Below are 19,450 nucleotides of genomic sequence, written 5' to 3' on the forward strand. Positions count from 1 at the left end.
GGTAAAAAAAAAAACGATATATGCAGTTCTCTTCATTTTAGATGTCAAATGGGTTTTGTGGCTCCCTGTGTTTTGTTTTTTCTGTGGGAAACGGGTCCAAATGGCTCTTTGAGTGTTTAAGGTTGCCGACCCCTGGCTTAGAGGAACAACATACGAACCACAACATAGCTCTACATGTCTGCTTTCTTAACTCACCGGTTCCTTCAGACAGCGCCCAACATTCATCCAGGCGTTCTCGGAGCTTGGGGTGATCAGTTTTTAAAGGGAATACTGAAAACCGGACTTTTAAAAACCTTGATCAAGCAAACGTCAAACAAAATCACGAACTATACCTTCAAAAAATAAGCAGGGGGTAAACCCTTGTGTGGCAGATACATACATTTGGGTCCTTCCTTAGGGTGCTTTCACACTTTAAATGAGATGTTTTTAAAGAAAGAGTTTTACTCACTGTAGAGGTTAAATTTGTCAGTGGTGAGTGATATTAAGTGCTGTTTTTTTCTGACCAATCAGAAGTGCTGGTGAAAAAACATTATTGTATTTGAGCAAATACGAGTAGAAACACTTAGCATTTAAATTCCTATTCATTTATCTGGCAACAATTTCCTAATGATTATTAATTTTAGTGCTTGTTATCCGTTTATAGGTTACTTCCTTACGTCATAACAGCTATAACTGGTTGGTCTCGTTAATCACTTTCTTGTACTTAATAAAACAAAAAAAAAATTCTGTCAGAAACTCCTCTATCCTGATGACAACAAGCTACAGATTTTCCTCTGACTGACGTAAAACGCTAGCACTCGAGGCTCCATCCATAAATGGTTGTAATCTTATGGTTATGGTGAATTATGGGTATTTATGGTGGGGAAGAAAAAGAAAAAAAAAAAAAAACAAAGTGTGAAAAAAAGTGCAAAGTGTGAAAGCACCCTTGAGCTTAGCTTAGAGAAACTAATGCTGTGTCAAACGTAGTTCTGTAAAACTGTGTGTTTGTGTTTGTGTGTGTCTGTGTATGTGTGTGTGTGTGCCTAGTTTCCCTTGTTCAGTTTTTGAGAGTTATCCTGGTTGTTTGTGAGTTCTGTAAGTCTACAGAGGCAACAATGCTGGGTCTAAAAAGGTGAAAGATGTTTGTACGTAGAAATAGCAGCCAATCCTGTGTGTATCCGTTCACAGCGCTGCATGACAAAGCACATGCTCCTTTAGTCATTACAAAGAATCCAGGATTTAAGCTTAGATTTCTAGATAGTAGAATGTACACTATAGGTGTGGATTAATCCAGTCCACTAGATGGTGCTGACGTCCCAATGTCCCAAAGTCCCAGTCAAGAGAGTCAGGTGCGGGTCCATCTCGGCACACGATCCACACCGAAGCTCCTGGTTGTACCTCACAAAGAACAAAACGTTCCAGTCGTAGAACATCACAGCTATTTCTTTCCAGCTTTTTCATTCTCATGAAGCAGTTTTTTTTTTTTTTAAAAACACAAAAGATTTCCAGACAGAGGAGCTGTAGGGAAACAATCTGCTCCGTCCTGTAGCAGCCAGACACCATCATTCCTCCTGTTTCCGTTTATTCCACAGAGCAATTAAAGCTTCGAAAAGTCTCACACATGAGGTGTGCGGGTGTAGCCGTATATTTTTTTAGTATAGATATACACATAGACATGGGGGACTCTTATGGTGAGTCAATGTCCCCGTTGATTGGTTGATTTCAGGCAGCATTCGTGGTGAGGACAGAAGTGATGTTCCTGTCTCTTCTCCAGAAGAGTTCTGAGAGTTCTAGCAAGGCTTTGTGCAGCAGCAAGAGTATGGTTTGAGATGTCTTGTTGAAAAAATAAAATAAAAATAAAACAGAAAAAAAAAATTCTCTTGATTTGGGATATCCGGTTTATCCAAAAGTGTACAAAACTGAGCTATAATAATAATAATAATAATAATAATAATAATAATAATAATTAGAAAGATCATAATGATTATGATGAATTCGCACCTAAACATCGTGAATAGATAGAAGAAAAAAAAAGTCATGAAAGCTTATTGTCACGTCAGAGAGACGAAGAAAAACAAAAAACAAACAAAAAAAAAAACCAAGAGCGCAAATAATAGGAAAATATCATATTTGCATATTTCTCCCAAGCGTCTTCTGAACTAATGAATCATCTTAGTACTTGCCTATGCTTGTTTACATTAAACTTAATATGTACAGGAATAATAAAAGTGGTATTTACAATGTACGACCACAAGAGAGTGGCACAAATCCGTAAACCGGTGTGCCATAATATTAAAACCGTGTTCATTCCCTAATCAATCCGTGTTTATTCCATAATCCCTAATTTATTCCCTAATCATCTGTTGAATCTGAAACATGGCGGTATATTCATACATTTTGGGAATAATTATCACAACAGACTTCTTTAAATAAAACCATCGCCCTGTATGCCTTTTAAAGTGCCCGTTGTATTTACTTTAAATGAATCTGGTTCCATGTGATTGAATTAAGCAACGTGGAAAAAAAAATAAACATACAACCAACATGATTTGAGGTTATTTTGTGAATAAGATCAAAGTCCGAGCTGGGACTCGAACCCATGACCTCTGTGTTTAAAATACGGTGCGTTACTACTACACTGTATTTCACCTAGTATTAAACACGACTGGCACGACATTAATACTATGTGACGTTATAACGCTAACGTAACGTTTTTAGGTAAACTGTATATATAACATCTCAAAACAAATGACAAGCAAATAGTTTTGAAAGTTCGGTCGTTTTTTTTTTTTTTTTGATGACTCATCCTGTACTAATTCTACTAATTAACCAATTTCTTGAAGGTATACTGTATGTCCCGCCCCTGGATGAGTGGCCATGGCCTTCTCTATATAGCAGCACTTTAGCAGCAAGCCTGGTTTGTCTGTGAGGTTTTTGCTTTGTGTCATTCTACACACTTTCCCCTTTTCAATGCGAAAAAAAAGAGGGAGGTGTTTAGTGTTTATTCATTTTAGAAGAAGGTGGAATTTACGATAGATGACGACTAAGTTTAGAGACTTTCTTGTGGAGTTGTATAGGTTTGTATAGATCTAGCAGGTGTGTGTATCAAATGTTATTGCCTGGAGTGTCAATCAAACAAGTACTTCAAGACCCTGTCTTTCTGATTTGAAATGAAATCAAGAATGAATCGACTCATGAATCAAATCATGAATCGTATCATGAATCGAAATCATGACTCCAAAACCATTCGAGCTGCTCGGATCGATTTGAGCAGGATTAATGTCGCCAATCAGAGTTTTTGTTTTTTCTTTAAAATGAATTTTTAAATGAAATGATATCTAAAATTATATGTAAATTAAATATCATAGAATGACAGTACTTTCAAAACAACTTAAAAGCAGTTTACAATCCTTTGGCACTTTTGTGTTGATTATGAACAGTCTAGAGATCGACAGTGCTTAAAAAAATGTAACAAATCACACGAGTGTCAATGACTAGATCATGGTAATTAGCCTGTTATTAGCAGATTAGCGCTAGTGTGTACTGGTGGGCTCGCTCTCTTGTGGTCATTAAATTATCCTATCTATACAAACATCAAAAATAGATCGCCCTCTGCACTTCAATAAGTGTATGTGCCTGCGTGTTAGTGTCCTTTTCTTTCATATACACAACAAAACACATCTCTCTGCACAAGCACGCACACACACTCGCTCGAACCAAAGAGGCCTACTAGTCCTATTTTACAATACTCAGCCGTACGCTTTGATTTAGTAGAAAGTATCTCTCTTAAATATAGATATTAGCTTATATTTAGATTTCTGTTCATATATATGCATAAAGTACATTCTTAATATTCCCTTTAGCTTCCCATACTCTGGACTTAACACGTGTGACCCTCCATCCTCACACACACATACACACACACACACACACGCATACAAACACACACAAATACCTCTACAAATTCCCCAAAATGGGATACCAGTCATCCCCTGGCATACTCCTGCCCTGGAGACACACACGTACGCACTTTTACTTTCATACTCTCTCTCTCTCTCTCTCTCTCTCTCTCTCTCTCTCTCTCTCTCTCCCTCTCTCTCTCTCTCTCTCTCTCTCTCACATACACACACACACACACACACACACAGACCCAGACACACAGTCTGCTATAATAGTACTCCTCCAGATGTCCTCTGGCCCACCTCTGCCCCGTGCTCTTGCACCCCCACCCTCCCCCACCCTTCTTCATGGCACTGGCACTGTGGGACACCTCTAAATCCTGGCCGCTAAGACACCTCGCTGCCGAACACCTCGAGCACGAGCGGTGTGAGCTGCATGCTGTGCTCGGGCTGGAAGGACAGTGAGCGGTACTGCTTGGAGTGCTCCTCGTTCAGGCTGCGCAGGTCGGCCAGCTTCTGGATCATCTTGGCATAGAGCAGCCGCCCGCCCGGGTGGTTCACACGAATATATGCCTGCAGTGTCTCACATAAACGCTCCTGCATCGACTCGATACGGACGTGGTCCTGCACGCCGGGACGATCTGAGTGGAAAGAGAGAGAGAAATGGGAATGAATAATGAGACAGTGTGAAAAGCATAAATAGATAGATAGATAGATAGATAGATAGATAGATAGATAGATAGATAGATAGATAGATAGATAGATAGATAGATAGATAGATAGATAGATAGATAGACAGACACACCTGGAGAGAGGAGACAGATGGCCATTAGCAGCACGTGTTCCTCTTCATGCATGTTGAGTTTTTTCAGCCCCACCTGAAACTTCACAAGCGGCTCCAGCAGCTCCAGAGTGTGACCAGCTGCAGTGCACGCACGCAAACACACACACACACACACACACACATACACACACACACACACACACACACACACACACATACACACACACACACACACACACACACACACACACACACAGGACACTTGTCTCAGACATTATGTCATTCAACACTAATAAAAATGGAAGTGTGTATGTTAGGATGTTAGGAGCTGCTAATAACATCAATAACATCAGTGAATAAGACGAGCGGCGAATTTATCACACCTAATAACACCTCCATAATCATCTGTAATGGTAAAAACACTCAGCTACACACACTGCCCTGAACTCAGCAAAGCAACTGACACTGAAAATAATGCTGAGAAAGAGAAGACAGAACAGAAGGAAGGAAGGAAGGAAGGAAGGAAGGAAGGAAGGAAGGAAGGAAGGAAGGAAGGAAGGAAGGAATGAAGATGAAAATTGACAAAGTGTGAAGAAAGTGTGTCAGTGTGGACAGTGTGTCAGAGTGGACAGTGTGTCAGTGTGGACAGTGTGTCAGTGTGGAAAGTGTGTCAGCATGGAAAGTGTGTCAGCATGGAAAGTGAGTCAGTGTGGACTGTGTGTCAATGTAGACAGTGTGTGAGCATGGACAGTGTGTCAGTGTGGACTGTGTATCAATGTAGACAGTGTGTCAGTGTGGACAGTGTGTCAGTGTGGACTGTGTATCAATGTAGACAGTGTGTCAGTGTGGACAGTGTGTCAGTGTGGACTGTGTATCAATGTAGACAGTGTGTCAGTGTGGACAGTGTGTCAGTGTGGACTGTGTATCAATGTAGACAGTGTGTCAGTGTGGACAGTGTGTCAGTGTGGACTGTGTGTCAGTGTGGACTGTGTGTCAGCGTGGACAGTGTGTCAGCGTGGAAAGTGTGTCAGTGTGGAAAGTGTGTCAGCGTGGACAGTGTGGACAGTGTGTCAATGTCGAAAGTGAGTCAATGTGGAAAGTGTGTCAGTGTGGACAGTGTGTCAGCATGCGCAGTGTGTCAGCATGGACAGTGTGACAGTGTGGACAGTGTGACTGCCTGGACAATGTGTCAGTGTGGACTGTGTGGACAGTGTGTCAGTGTGGACACTGTGACAGTGTGGACTGTGTATCAATGTAGACAGTGTGTCAGTGTGGACAGTGTGTCAGTGTGGACTGTGTATCAATGTAGACAGTGTGTCAGTGTGGACAGTGTGTCAGTGTGGACTGTGTATCAATGTAGACAGTGTGTCAGTGTGGACAGTGTGTCAGTGTGGACTGTGTATCAATGTAGACAGTGTGTCAGTGTGGACAGTGTGTCAGTGTGGACTGTGTGTCAGTGTGGACTGTGTGTCAGCGTGGACAGTGTGTCAGTGTGGAAAGTGTGTCAGCGTGGACAGTGTGTCAATGTCGAAAGTGAGTCAATGTGGAAAGTGTGTCAGTGTGGACAGTGTGTCAGCATGCGCAGTGTGTCAGCATGGACAGTGTGACAGTGTGACTGCCTGGACAATGTGTCAGTGTGGACTGTGTGGATAGTGTGTCAGTGTGGACACTGTGACAGTGTGGACTGTGTGACTGCCTGGACAATGTGTCATTGTGGACAGTGTGGACAAGGTTCTCTCACCCTTGGTGACGTCATTAACGCAGTATTTAAAGTCAGGTCCTCCACAGCTCCAGCTCATGTCGTCCAGACTGAAGGACTGGTTGGAGCGCAACATGATGATCTCGATAGCACTGGACTTCAGTAGAGCAATCTGATCTTCTGCAGTCAGATCCCTGTGTGTGTGACAGAGACACAGAGAGAGAGAGAGAGAGAGAGAGAGAGAGAGAGAGAGAGAGAGAGAATAAATGGACAAAGATTAAAAAGAAAATCAGTCACTCCATGATTCCTGAATCTAGAAATATTTGGGTCTATCCATGTAGCAGGTCTCTGGTCTGATCAGCTTCCTTCAGCGAATAATTTACATAAATGCATGTGATTCGTTCAACTCATAACAGAGCAAGTTTTTTTTTTTTTTATCATTTCCTCTGCAGGATTTCAACATCCACTGCTTTTGGAGAAATACACACTTTTCTCAAGTAGCAGAAAAAGTTGAGTGAATCAGAACCAATCCAATTTAAAGACACTTTTTCCCTCCGCTGGATGGCTGACGATAAACATCCCAGATTACCCGTTAACCTGCAGACCTTCGGCTGAGAGCTCTGAGTCACACTGACCTGCACACACCCACACCAAACACACACCTTCACACTCACTCTCACACACACAAGCAGGATGATGTCACTCATATCTAATCAGCCAGCATTATATAAACACATATTTTGCTAGTTGCTGTGCGTCGTTCAGATTTTTAATTCATTCACTACCGATGGATTCAGGGCCGAGCTCGGAGTGCGGCGGAGTTAAAAGCTGCATTCGCATCACGTCCGCTGTACTAATGGACCCATCAGTCAACACCAAACAAAAAAAAAAACACCGGTTATTGTTTGTGTTTGTGTGTGCATTAAGTGTGTATTAGTCAGCAGGTGTCCTCTGAGCATTAATAAATGTTGAAGCCATCGGTGGGAGATGGATATGGAGGATGTTGATGAGAGAACTGCGGTGTGTGTGTGTGTGTGTGTGTCTGAGAGTGAGTGAGTGAGTGAGAGAGAGAGAGAGAGAGAGAGAGAGAGAGAGAGAGAGAGAGAGAGAGAGAGAGAGAGAGAATAGGGGATGCTTTACGTCAGTATATTTTTTTTTATCTCCACAGGAGCAGGATGTTCTTTCAGTGAGTCTTTTACTGGTTACTTAGACAACTAGGCTCTACATCAGCAACAAACACACACACACACACACACACACACACACACACACACACACACACACACACACACACACACACACACACACACACACACACACACACACACACACACACACACACACACAGTGGTATTCTTTTGCTTGCTGCTCCATATGAAACTCGGATTGATGTGGTGGAAGCAACACACACAATCACACACACAACTGAGTTACTCTTTCTACCCAGTCTACCCTTTTTTTTTTTACCTGGTTATAGTTACAAACTATATGATCGGTTTTTGGTTTATAGCAGCTATAAACACATCATGAAAACTCATCGCATAAGCAGACAGGAAGTTGGGGCGGATCGGCCCACCTGAAGCCTGGGATCATCTTGGCAAAGCCGATCACTTTCTGAATGCTGTAGCTGACGAGGTCAGCCAGGTGGGGCAGCATGGAGAGGCGGGAGTTTTCATCCTTAGAATCTGGGCTCATCATGGTGTCCTGAGACATGGAGAAGAGACTGCTGAGCTTTTTGTCCATAGACTCTGTAGAAAGAGAGAGGATTAGTTAGCTAGTTAGGGATTAGTTAGCTGGTTAGGGATTAGTTAGCTAGTTAGGGATTAGTTAGCTAGTTCAACAGGTCAGGGAATACCATCAAACCAAATCCCTGTTAGGATTTCACATGAAAAATGAAAGAAGATGAAACACACACACACACACACACACACACACACACACACACACACACACACACACACACACACACACACACACACCTTATCACAATAAAGTTTTGTGCTGCTTATTGTAATGTTTTGAGTTATGAATCCAAACACCGACCAAGTCGCCATGTTGCGTGTCTAACACCTTAAGAATCCTTACACCTCAACTTTGGATTAAACAAGATATAAAATTTGGACAAAAATCTCAGCTAAATGATGGAAAAGGAAATGTAATGTAAATGAGTTCCTGTCATTTCTAATCCTCCAACTTCAGAGTCCGATTTCAGTCTAATCTCAGTCTAAACACAGGAATGTAGAGACCGAAGGGCTGATGCAGAAACCATAAATTAATTCATGCAAATTGGCACCGAAGGGACAGTGAGTGAGTGAGCAAATTGGCACTGTGAGTCAGTCTGTTTACTGGAAGGTGGAGAAGATGGAGGAACCCTACAGAGACTGTAACCTGAGCTGCTCGGGATCAACCAAATAAACACTGGCCAGATATTACAGACCTAATTCCCTCAATCACTCAGTCAGTCACTCTCACTCACTCACTGATTCACTAACTCACTCACTCACTCACTCACTCACTGATTCACTAACTCACTCACTCACTGATTCACTAACTCACTCACTCACTCACTCACTCACTCACTGATTCACTCACTCACTCACTAACTCACTCACTCACTGATTCACTAACTCACTCACTCACTCACTGATTCACTAACTCACTCACTCACTCACTCACTGATTCACTAACTCACTCACTCACTCACTCACTCACTAACTCACTCACTGATTGACTAACTCACTCACTCACTCACTCACTGATTCACTCACTCACTCACTCACTGATTCACTCACTCACTGATTCACTCACTCACTCACTCACTGATTCACTCACTCACTCACTGATTCACTCACTCACTCACTCACTCACTCACTCACTCACTCACTCACTCATTCACTAACTCACTCACTCACTCACTGATTCACTCACTCACTCACTCACTCACTCATTCACTAACTCACTCACTCACTCACTCACTCACTCACTCACTCATTCACTAACTCACTCACTCACTCACTGATTCACTCACTCACTCACTCACTCACTCATTCACTAACTCACTCACTCACTCACTCACTCACTCACTCACTGATTCACTAACTCACTCACTCACTCACTCACTGATTCACTCACTCACTCACTCACTGATTCACTCACTCACTGATTCACTCACTCACTCACTCACTGATTCACTCACTCACTCACTCACTGATTCACTCACTCACTCACTCACTCACTCACTCACTCACTCATTCACTAACTCACTCACTCACTCACTGATTCACTCACTCACTCACTCACTCACTCATTCACTAACTCACTCACTCACTCACTCACTCACTCACTGATTCACTAACTCACTCACTCACTCACTCACTGATTCACTAACTCACTCACTAACTCACTCACTGATTCACTAACTCACTCACTCACTCACTTACTGATTCACTCAATAACTCGCTCACTGATTTACTAACTCACACAATCACACACTCACTGCCCCCCCCCCACCTACTCACTCATTCGACTGCTTTTTTTTTTCCATTTTCAAATCGAAAACAACACAAAATCAAACCACTAAACAAAATAGGAACTTTCTACAGATCTGACTGTTTCTCAGTGTGTAAAAAGAGAAGGTGCTTGTGGTGTAGACTTTTGGGTACCGATTATTCTGGTTATTCCAGTGATTCCTGCTACATTAACGACACAAAAATGATCATTTACTGAAATTGCAGTAATCTAGAAAGTGCTTGATGAAGTCTTAAGGATCCATCCGTCCAATTCCAGCGTTCGAGACGTGGATACAGGAGATATTCCCTGACACACAGCCATCCGGTGGTCATGACCCGAGTGCAAAAAATACCATCCATCTCGCTCAAGTAAACAGAAGACTCTCCTCTATGCATGTAAAGCTGCACTGTGATGTTGCACGAGGAGAAAAAAAACGAAATTTCGAGTTTTCCATGGCTTTGGCACAGAATTAATTATGAGACAAAAAAAAACAACAACAGGATTTTATCTCGTGTTTTTTCCCCATGATGAGATGAGTGCTGAGCGAGAGCTGAAGCTTCATGCAAAATGGCTGAGCATCAGGGATTAAATGGTATCAGGGAAACAACAATACCTAGATGACGAACAGAAAGTGAGTGTGTGTGTGTGTTGTGTGTGTGTGTGTGTCTGTGTGTGCTTTCAGTCAGCATCCAGCTCCCTAACATACATAATTCAATGTAAGGTTCAATGCTTTTGGCCTGACAGTAAAGTTTACATTCTTTAATGGATTTGCAGTGAATTTGTGAATGTGGTTGGAGTGTGTGTGTATGTTTGTGTGTGTGTGTGTGTGTGTGTTACCTGGTGAGTTATTCAGTGAATCTGAAGAGGCATCTGAGAGCGAGTGGAGAGATGCAGCACGACTGGCACTGCGTGTCACTGGACCCTGTCTCACCGGGGGCTACACACGCACACACACACACACACACACACACACACACACACACACACACACACACACACACACACAGACGCACACACATTACAATTGCACTATAATAAAAGTACACACACGTAAGCACTTGCTTCAAGCTGAATTTCCTGAATAATTGAAATAAGGTATAAAATAACACAGTGTGTGTTGTGCAATTAAAGAAAAACAATAAACAACAATTTGTGTCTAACAGACAAAACGGATTATTTTCCAACACAAGCACGTCCTGATGTGTTTCGTTCCTCTTATACTTCAGCCGTTTATCGGAAACGATAACACGGTCGCTTTCCACAAACGAATCGATTTGCATATTTTGTAGAAGTACCGTAATCCCCGAGCTGTTATATTAATGTCATCGGTTTTGTCATCTCCTCGAATGAAGTGTTTATTAACGAAAACCGCAGCTCGTGAAAACGTTTCCACGACCCGCTCGTGGTGGCGTCAGTCATCGGTCGCTCAGGATATTTATTTCCATCTTCTGGAAATGTCTTCAATCTGAATACGCTTCATTTTAACTCATGAATAAATCTGCTGTCATTTTAATCACACACACTTATAATAAAACCCTCACATGGAGGTTTATACATGTGGAAATATTTAGGATATTAAAATATCTTTTAGCCACAGAGGCAATGTGTGTATGTGTATGTGTATGTGTAGTGTTTTCAAACTATTTTATTATTATTATTAGGGGTCAAGCCCCAAAGGGGAGTAGACACCTATTGTTATCGTTAGTTTTCTTATTATTATTCTTCCTCTTCTGCCACTGAAGTCAATGGCAGCCCATAAAACCGTACGTAGGAAAGTTATAAAATTTGGCACACATGTAGAGGCAAGTCTTAAAAGTTACTATAGCAACTTTGGTGTGTCTAGCTCAAACCCTCTAAACACCAGTCCAAAAAGTATTTGAGGGGTGGGTTGGTACACAATATGTATTGGGTGCTATCAGAATAAGTACCACAGTGACACACACACACACACTTCGCAACGTTTTGTAACAGCGCCACCTAGTGGTCACGAGATTTTCACGTTAAGTTCAGTATTTAACGAATGCAATGCCATATCGCTACGAAACTTGGTATGGTTCATCAGCGACATGTTCTGAGCGCATCTGAACGGCTTGACCCCGGAATCGCTGCTTGCAGCTATATTTATTATTATTATTATTATTATTATTATTATTATTACAGGACACTTTATCTGTTTCTAGTTACAGTTAACGTTGAGGAAGGTCGGTGAAAGAAGTTATAGCAGCTATAAACACTCGCTTATTAACACAACAGAACGTAATAACGACTGAACGTGACACTGACTCGGAATTTCACAAAGTCGGAGTAGGAGTCGTCGTAGGTCTTGTGATGTGCCTCCACCAGCGTGTTGATGATCTGGTTCTGCTCATCGGTCAGCCGAGGTTTCTGCGCCTCCCGCATCGCCTCCTCCTCCTTTCTCTTCAGGATCAGCTCCTTCTTCCTCTGCACTTCCTCATCAGTCAGTATGACTGCAGAGAAATCAAATCAAATATTAATAAGAGAAATATCCAGGGGTCGTTATTGCACAGCTTGCCCTTCATCGGCGACTACTCTCGTGCCGCTCTCGGTCTTGTTTGAGTTATTTTTCTTAAAAAAAAAAAAAATCAGTCATGAGCTATAATGAGAAACTACACCCTGCTTGAAAGTGTATTACGCCAACTAATAAAGCCGAGGCGCGTAAACACTCGGCTCTGGAGGACTTCTGTCTTACTGCACCAGGGGTTACAGCTTTAGTAGATGTTTACAGCTAGCATACTTGAAGTTGTTCATATCCTAAACAGAGGCAACATGTGGTGGAATTTACGGCTCAGTCGTTTTAGCTACGTTTCGAATTAAAGGCACAATAGTAGATTTTTGTTTCAAAACTGTTAAAGAAACGGCATCATCAGGTAAATCAGCACCAGTACGTCTCTTACGTGATTGTAGCATTGTGTAAAATCCCAGTTCGTAGACACAACTTAAAAAAAAAAAAAAAAAAGAATAAAAATAGAATTGATTTCAATGTTGTAATTCACCTGCTTCTCCACTAGAGTGGTCCGATCCTGACTAATGCACAGTTAATGGCTACGTTGCAAATACCCAATCTTCGCAGCCAACTCTGAGTCCAAAGGCTGATCCTAAGTCAGATTGCTGGAGATTAAATCTCAGAGCCGTCCCTAGTGTGTTGTGAAATGGCTGATCTCAGAGCAGTGCTGTATGAAATGGATGAAGCTATCAGACGTTTCTCAGCATGTGGAGACTACAGCAGTCTGCCAACTGGGGCACAGTGACAGTGTAATGACCTCGTGCCATATGGATAGCCAGAGCGTGTAGTGTGTGTGTGTGTGTGTGTGTCCTAAGCGGCGGCCTGGTCCTGAATGAGCCAGAACTAATGACACCATTTCACAGCTCTCTATCTGTTCTGTCCCTTTGCACAATAATGACCCTCATCTAATAGCCTCTTTTGAACGCTTCCATGTTTTACGTAACAGATGTCTTCAGGGAGAGAAAAATAAACATTACGTTAAGTTGCAAAAATGGCACAATTTATAGATGACGATGTCAAGAAATCTTTTTAATCTCATTACAAAAATTGAAAGCTACAAGGGAAAATGAATAGTGAAAGTAACACCCAGTTTGGGGAACTTCTGCACCGTACACATTGTGAATATAAACACGTCATTAACTTTTGGAAGAATCGTTGTGACCATCAGGGTCATAATCCGCAACATACACACAAACAAATAAAAAAGGTTTATATTAACGCACCGGCTCTAAACTGTTATTGTTGCTATAGACTGTTATTGTTGCTAAAACGAAAAGACGGGATTGACGGTTTATAACTTCCGACTGACGGTTTATAACTTCTACAATAAGCAATAACTTGTTCTGCAAAAGTTCCAGAACATTAAATGGCAATAAACAAGGACAGAAGACTGATTATTTTTTTTAATAATTATTTTTAAATCATGAAAAAACTCTAGGGGGGCACGGTGGCTTAGTGGTTAGCACGTTCGACTCACAACCCCAGGGTTGGGGGTTCGATTCCCGCCTCCGCCTTGTGTGTGTGGAGTTTGCATGTTTTCCCCGTGCCTCGGGGGTTTCCTCCGGGTACTCCGGTTTCCTCCCCCGGTCCAAAGACATGCATGGTAGGTTGATTGGCATCTCTGGAAAATTGTCCGTAGTGTGTGTGTGTGTGTGTGTGTGTGTGTGAGTGAATGAGAGTGTGTGTGTGCCCTGTGATGGGTTGGCACTCCGTCCAGGGTGTATCCTGCCTCGATGCCCGATGACGCCTGAGATAGGCACAGGCTCCCCGTGACCCGAGGTAGTTCGGATAAAGCGGTAGAAAATGAATGAACACTGAATTGAACACTGAAAAAACACTAAATTGTTTTTATAATAAAAAAGTGTTTCATAAGTATTTTTATTCAGACTTTTTTAGTCTTGATATACAGAATTGAAAGTTTGTATTTATTTATTTATTTGTTTGTTTGTTTGTTTATTTATTAAAAAATAGCCATATAATAATTTACTCACTCACTCACTCACTTTCTACCGCTTTATCCAACCATATAATAATTGTCTGATTTAATTTAATTTATAAGGTAAAATGCCTATTTAAAAAAAAAAAAGGAGATTCATGATAATCAACATTACACTGAATTTATTTTTGTGTTTGGGGAAAACCAAAACATTAATTCGATTTTAATTCCTAAAATAAGCTTTTAAGTCTAAAGCATCATGAGCATTCAGCTGACAGCTTTGTCTCTAAGTGCATAACGAGCTCTTTTAAAAGCTCTGTTGAAAGGGGCTGTAAAAAAAAAGGGGGGATTTTATTTTCTCTCACATACATCTCCACGTCAAGCCTTAGCACATGGAAGTTATTATTTTGCGTTCAACTGCGGTTTATGTTCGTACGCCAACAAACATGCAACTTCAAAACTCAAACACAAGTTCAGACAAAAAAAAGATCAAGAAATGAAATATGAATTTCTGTGTAAAAGATTTTCAAAACCAAACTGTTCTGTAAACATAAAACCGGCACCGCACTCGGCCGTAAACGTGTCACAGATGCAGACTGGGTTCTGTCGTTGGTCCCGACTCTCTCGGTATGTTGTGTATTAAGGGTTTAATTGTGTATTGAGTACACACGGACTCTCTGTATCTCCTGGCTGATATGGTGTGTGCCGTTATTAGCAGAGAGCGAGCGTAGGCTTCTCCGGGTTATCTCGGGTGAGTTTGTTTTGGCTGAGTGCGCCGTGACAGTCTGGTAAACAGGTGCTAACAGTGTGTGGTCAAAAAAAGGGGGGGGGGGGGTAAAACCTATTCGTAACCACAGGTAAACAAACATGCTTGTGAAATGAAGAAAGCATCATTACTCAGAGAGAGAGAGAGAGAGAGAGAGAGAGAGAGAGAGAGAGAGAGAGGGAGAGAGACGGAAAGAGAGAGAGAAAGAGAGAGGGAAAGAGAGAGAGAGGGAAAGAGAGAGAGAGGGAAAGAAAGAGAGAGAGAGACAGGGTAAGAGAGAGGTAGATGGAAAGAGAGAGAGAGAAAGAGAGAGACAGAAAGAGAGAGGGGGGAAGAGAGAGAGGGAGAGAAAGAAAGAGAGACAGAAAGAGAGAGACAGAGAGAGAGAGAGAGAGAGAGAGAGAAAGAGACAGAAAAAGAGAGACAGAAAGAGAGAGAGAGAGAGAGAGAGAGAGAGAGAGAGAGGGAGGGAGAAAGAAAGAGACAGAAAGAGAAAGAGAGAGAGAGGGAAAGAGAGAGAGAGAGAGAGAGAGAGAGATGTGGTGTCAGGATCCGGGCAGCTGAAGCTGTAAATCTCCTCCATGATCATGAAGAATTTTAGAGGCGACTCTTGCGTGTCGAACAAACGGGCATGTTTCGATTTTTATCAGATTTGTAGTGTGTAGTTTAAGTACGACATTAAACACTTCGAGGCCCGACTGGTAGCCGAGTTACACACACACACACACACACACACACACACACACACACACACACACACACCACACACACACACACACACCACACACACACACGTATTGTCACGTATTGTATTTCTATGTCTTTAAACATGTAACTCTAATGAAGTGAAGCTTACTGTGATCACTTACGTCACCGCACAACCATAACCACTCGTTATTTAACCGGCTTCACTTTACTCTCTCTCTCTCTCTCTCTCTCTCTCTCTCTCTCTCTCTCTCTCTCTCTCTCCAAGTTTAAAAAACAAAAATAAAAAAACAGCCTTCCGAGAAAACGCAAAGCACCGACACTGGAGACTCCTTCCATCCATGTTTACAGAAAATGTCACCTTATAAACAACTGTATGATGTAACACTATAAGGTGTGACATCATCACAACAGTCACTATAATCTACTATTTACTCTTATGTTGTAATATAATAATAATAATAATAATAATAATAATAATAATAATAATAAATTACACAAAATGTCTTTTTTTTCCCTCCACAAAACATCACCCTGAACCTTTCAATCCAAATTCTCCATATATTTATTCAGTGCTTTTATTTATCACTGCCGCTTTGTCGCTTCACATTTTTGGTGTATGTTTCCAGCTCATCTTTTTTTTTTTTCCATGCACATCCTAAAGCCCTTCATCAGTTTCAGTTTCTGACCGCAGCCCCGCTGTTAGCTGGATATTTTCGGTCGCCGGCTTATTTCTTAACCCTGCAGTTTACATGCAACAATTTTCACAAATCCAAATGAATTCCTTCCAATTGTAGAGTCGAACTGAGATGTTTATATGCAACCAAACCTCAGGACACTGTTTAAAGTCCTGCAGGGTTTTTTTTTTCTTTGAATAATGGTATTCTTGTTGTAAAGCTGGACGCACAGATCGTTTATCTTTATTTAGCGCAATCGCTGGACGTGATTTAATCCATTTATTGTTCTACTTATTGTTAACATTAAAGCGAGTTCGTTATTCGTGTTAGCTTCAGTCGTTTTTTTTGGTCACATCAGGCGTCTACACGTTGTGTGGATTATTATATGGACCGTTAGGATGTCATTAGTCCATTAAACATGAGTGAAATCCTGTTATTTGTCCAAACCGAGCCTGAAGTGTGAAAGCAGCCTTTCTCTAAAACATCTGACTACAGCTGGAGAAGTCACAGCGACGCTTCCTCTTCTACACCTCCAGCTGCATGCTCTTCTGCACTTCCACAGCTTTGACCTATGACCCTCTGTCCTGGAACGGCTGCCATTGTGAAACAAAGAGGCCCTTTTGTGCACTGAGAGGATCAGCGCTGGATCGGTAAGAGGCGGGCTTTAGGCTCGATTCGGCCCACGGGACTGTGTGTGTGTGTGTGTGTGTGTGTGTGTGTGTGTGTGTGTGTGTGTGTGTGTGAGACAGAGATACGCTGCCATGCTGCTCTCCTCCTGCCAGCCCGGGAAAATCTGGGGCACTGTATTGTGTAACTGCATTGGAAGAAAAAAAAGGGCGTTGTTGGACGTTCTCTCTCCCTCTCTCTCTCTCTCTCGCTCCCTCTCTCTCTCTATTTTTATGACACTGTTTTGTTTGAGGTCCGTAACAGTCCTCTCCATTTTAGACTCTATATTTAAACAGAAGTTCTGTCAGACCTGAAGTGGCACTGAAAAAACAGTAAAACGTGTGTGTGTGTGTGTGTGTGTGTGTGTGTGTGTGTGTGTGTGTGTGTGTGTGTGTGTGTAAAGACGAGATCCTCTGACTTGTATGTGACCTTCGTCAGCAGCTCAGGGTTTAATCCATTCATAAATCATTAACTCTTGAGCAAATCACCCACATTAAGATACTAAATTTGATGACATAATCATGCAGGTCAAAGCAGTCGGGTCGCTGACACAAGGATGTCACTCATCTCTGGAAAGGTACTGAGCTGATAAACAACAAACAGGGTATTCTTTTAGCTGGTGTATTGATGAAGATGATGATAATGAAGATGATGGACTCCTAAACATCAAACTCGAAAATCTCCCAATATGTGTTTAACCGTTCAACTGGTCTGAGATCTTGGTGAGTGTGAAAATCATACGTCATTTTCTTCCTCATTACACTACACAGTGCACTCCAGGTGGGGGCGGAGTCATCCTGGGAGAGGCCACGCCCACCAGGCGAGAAATGCCTCTCCCAGAGGATAAGAAATAGGCGATGAGTTAGAAGAATGTTGTACTGATTTGTGGTTATTTATTTAAGTTTACCCACAACGCTTGGTGTGGTGTCTGTCGGATTTGTCCCTCACTTTATCTCTACCTAAAGAGAGTGATGATGCAGCAGAGCTTTAATCTTTCACTTCTTGTTAATCTGACCCTGGAAAAATCGGTGGTATTTGGTGTTTGTGTTTTGTTTTTAGGTGCAATGGAACAATACGTGCAGAGAACACAGACTCACACTCCTTCATCATGCCGATGTCGACGCAGCGCTTGAGGCGACAGGCTTGGCAGTGTCTGCGGTTGTCTTTGGTGATGGTGCAGCTGCCGTTAAAGGGACAAGTGAAACTGGCCTTCCGCTTCATACTGCGCCTGAGCAGAGCAAAAACACAGCGTCACGTCACACCATCACAGTATATAATGTCAGTCACATACAGCGCAATCAGACTAGGCACAAATAAATCAATTAATAAATCACTCTAATCAGTTCATTATTAAAGCTCTGGTGTATTAAATCCATACATTTAAAAATAAAAAAAAATACTAACGGTATAACTAACGGTCTAAATTTTATTTAAATAAATAAATACATAAATAAAAAAAAATATTTTAAAATTAAAAAAATAAATATTTCTAAAAAACTTAACACTTTTTTTCTTCAGCTTTTTTTTAATGTTGTTCATTTAAAAAAAAAATTCACACTGTGTGAAGTGCACTTCAGGGAGTACTGGACTAGTATTGGGATTGAACCGAATATTAAAATTAGAACAAAAACAGCAACTTTCTCAATCAATTAATCAATCAATCAATCAATCAATCAATCAATCAATGATTAATTCAATTCAATTCAATTCAAGTTTATTTGTATAGCGCTTTTTACAATGGGCTTCGTCTCAAAGCAGCTTTACAGAACATAAACATAGAACAGAAGTTAAACACAAGGAGAAGTGTGTGTGATTAATGAATGAAATCACTGAGTAAATAATTAAATAAGCAAGTGAAGTAAGTGAGGAAATCAAGTGAGGAAATAAGTCATTAAATATATATAGATACATAAATATATGTAAATAAGTTAAAAAAAAACAAACACCCTAAATCATTACATCTGTCTTATTTCATTAACACAGCGCTGTGTGTTTTAACCGTGTGTGTTAAGTGAAACTGATTTATTATTGCTGTAACTCTTAAAAAAAAAGTCATAAAGGGGAAGTGTCTGAAAAGGCACAGATCAAACACACTCTTCACTCTGTAAACTGTCTGGTCTCGGCATCGCTCGGGGCCAAGAGCCGCAGTGACGTGTGCACACGGGGATTATTTAAAAAGGGCTCAAATATTGCTCGCATGGCTCAGCCACTCAGCTACACCCATCCTGACACACACATACAGCCGACCACCCCACAAAACACACACACACACACACACACACACACAGAGCCACAACCACTTTGA

At 41.5% G+C, this 19,450-nt stretch overlaps 1 protein-coding gene and 1 long non-coding RNA gene across 3 annotated transcripts in view; one reads left to right on the forward strand and one right to left on the reverse strand.

Moving 5' to 3' along the window:
• Positions 1 to 4,023: 4,023 nt before the first annotated feature.
• Positions 4,024 to 19,450, reverse strand: part of vdra (vitamin D receptor a) — a 52,216-nt gene continuing 36,789 nt past the window's right edge. For both annotated transcript variants that reach the window (XM_027144928.2, XM_047807049.1), the window contains exons 3-9: positions 18,243 to 18,373; positions 12,155 to 12,339; positions 10,709 to 10,808; positions 7,938 to 8,109; positions 6,404 to 6,555; positions 4,684 to 4,800; positions 4,024 to 4,519 (exon numbers count right to left, since the gene is read on the reverse strand). In XM_027144928.2, the coding sequence (XP_027000729.1) occupies positions 4,266 to 4,519; positions 4,684 to 4,800; positions 6,404 to 6,555; positions 7,938 to 8,109; positions 10,709 to 10,808; positions 12,155 to 12,339; positions 18,243 to 18,373 (1,111 nt within the window). In that variant the 3' untranslated portion in view covers positions 4,024 to 4,265. The remainder of the gene's footprint in view (positions 4,520 to 4,683; positions 4,801 to 6,403; positions 6,556 to 7,937; positions 8,110 to 10,708; positions 10,809 to 12,154; positions 12,340 to 18,242; positions 18,374 to 19,450) is intronic.
• LOC113641859 lies at positions 17,726 to 18,377 on the forward strand. The gene is made up of 2 exons (XR_003440419.2): positions 17,726 to 17,867; positions 18,205 to 18,377. It is a non-coding gene; the product is annotated as an uncharacterized LOC113641859 (long non-coding RNA).

This window comes from Tachysurus fulvidraco, chromosome 23, assembly GCF_022655615.1.
Source record: "Tachysurus fulvidraco isolate hzauxx_2018 chromosome 23, HZAU_PFXX_2.0, whole genome shotgun sequence".
NCBI classification, from domain to species: Eukaryota; Metazoa; Chordata; class Actinopteri; order Siluriformes; family Bagridae; genus Tachysurus; species Tachysurus fulvidraco.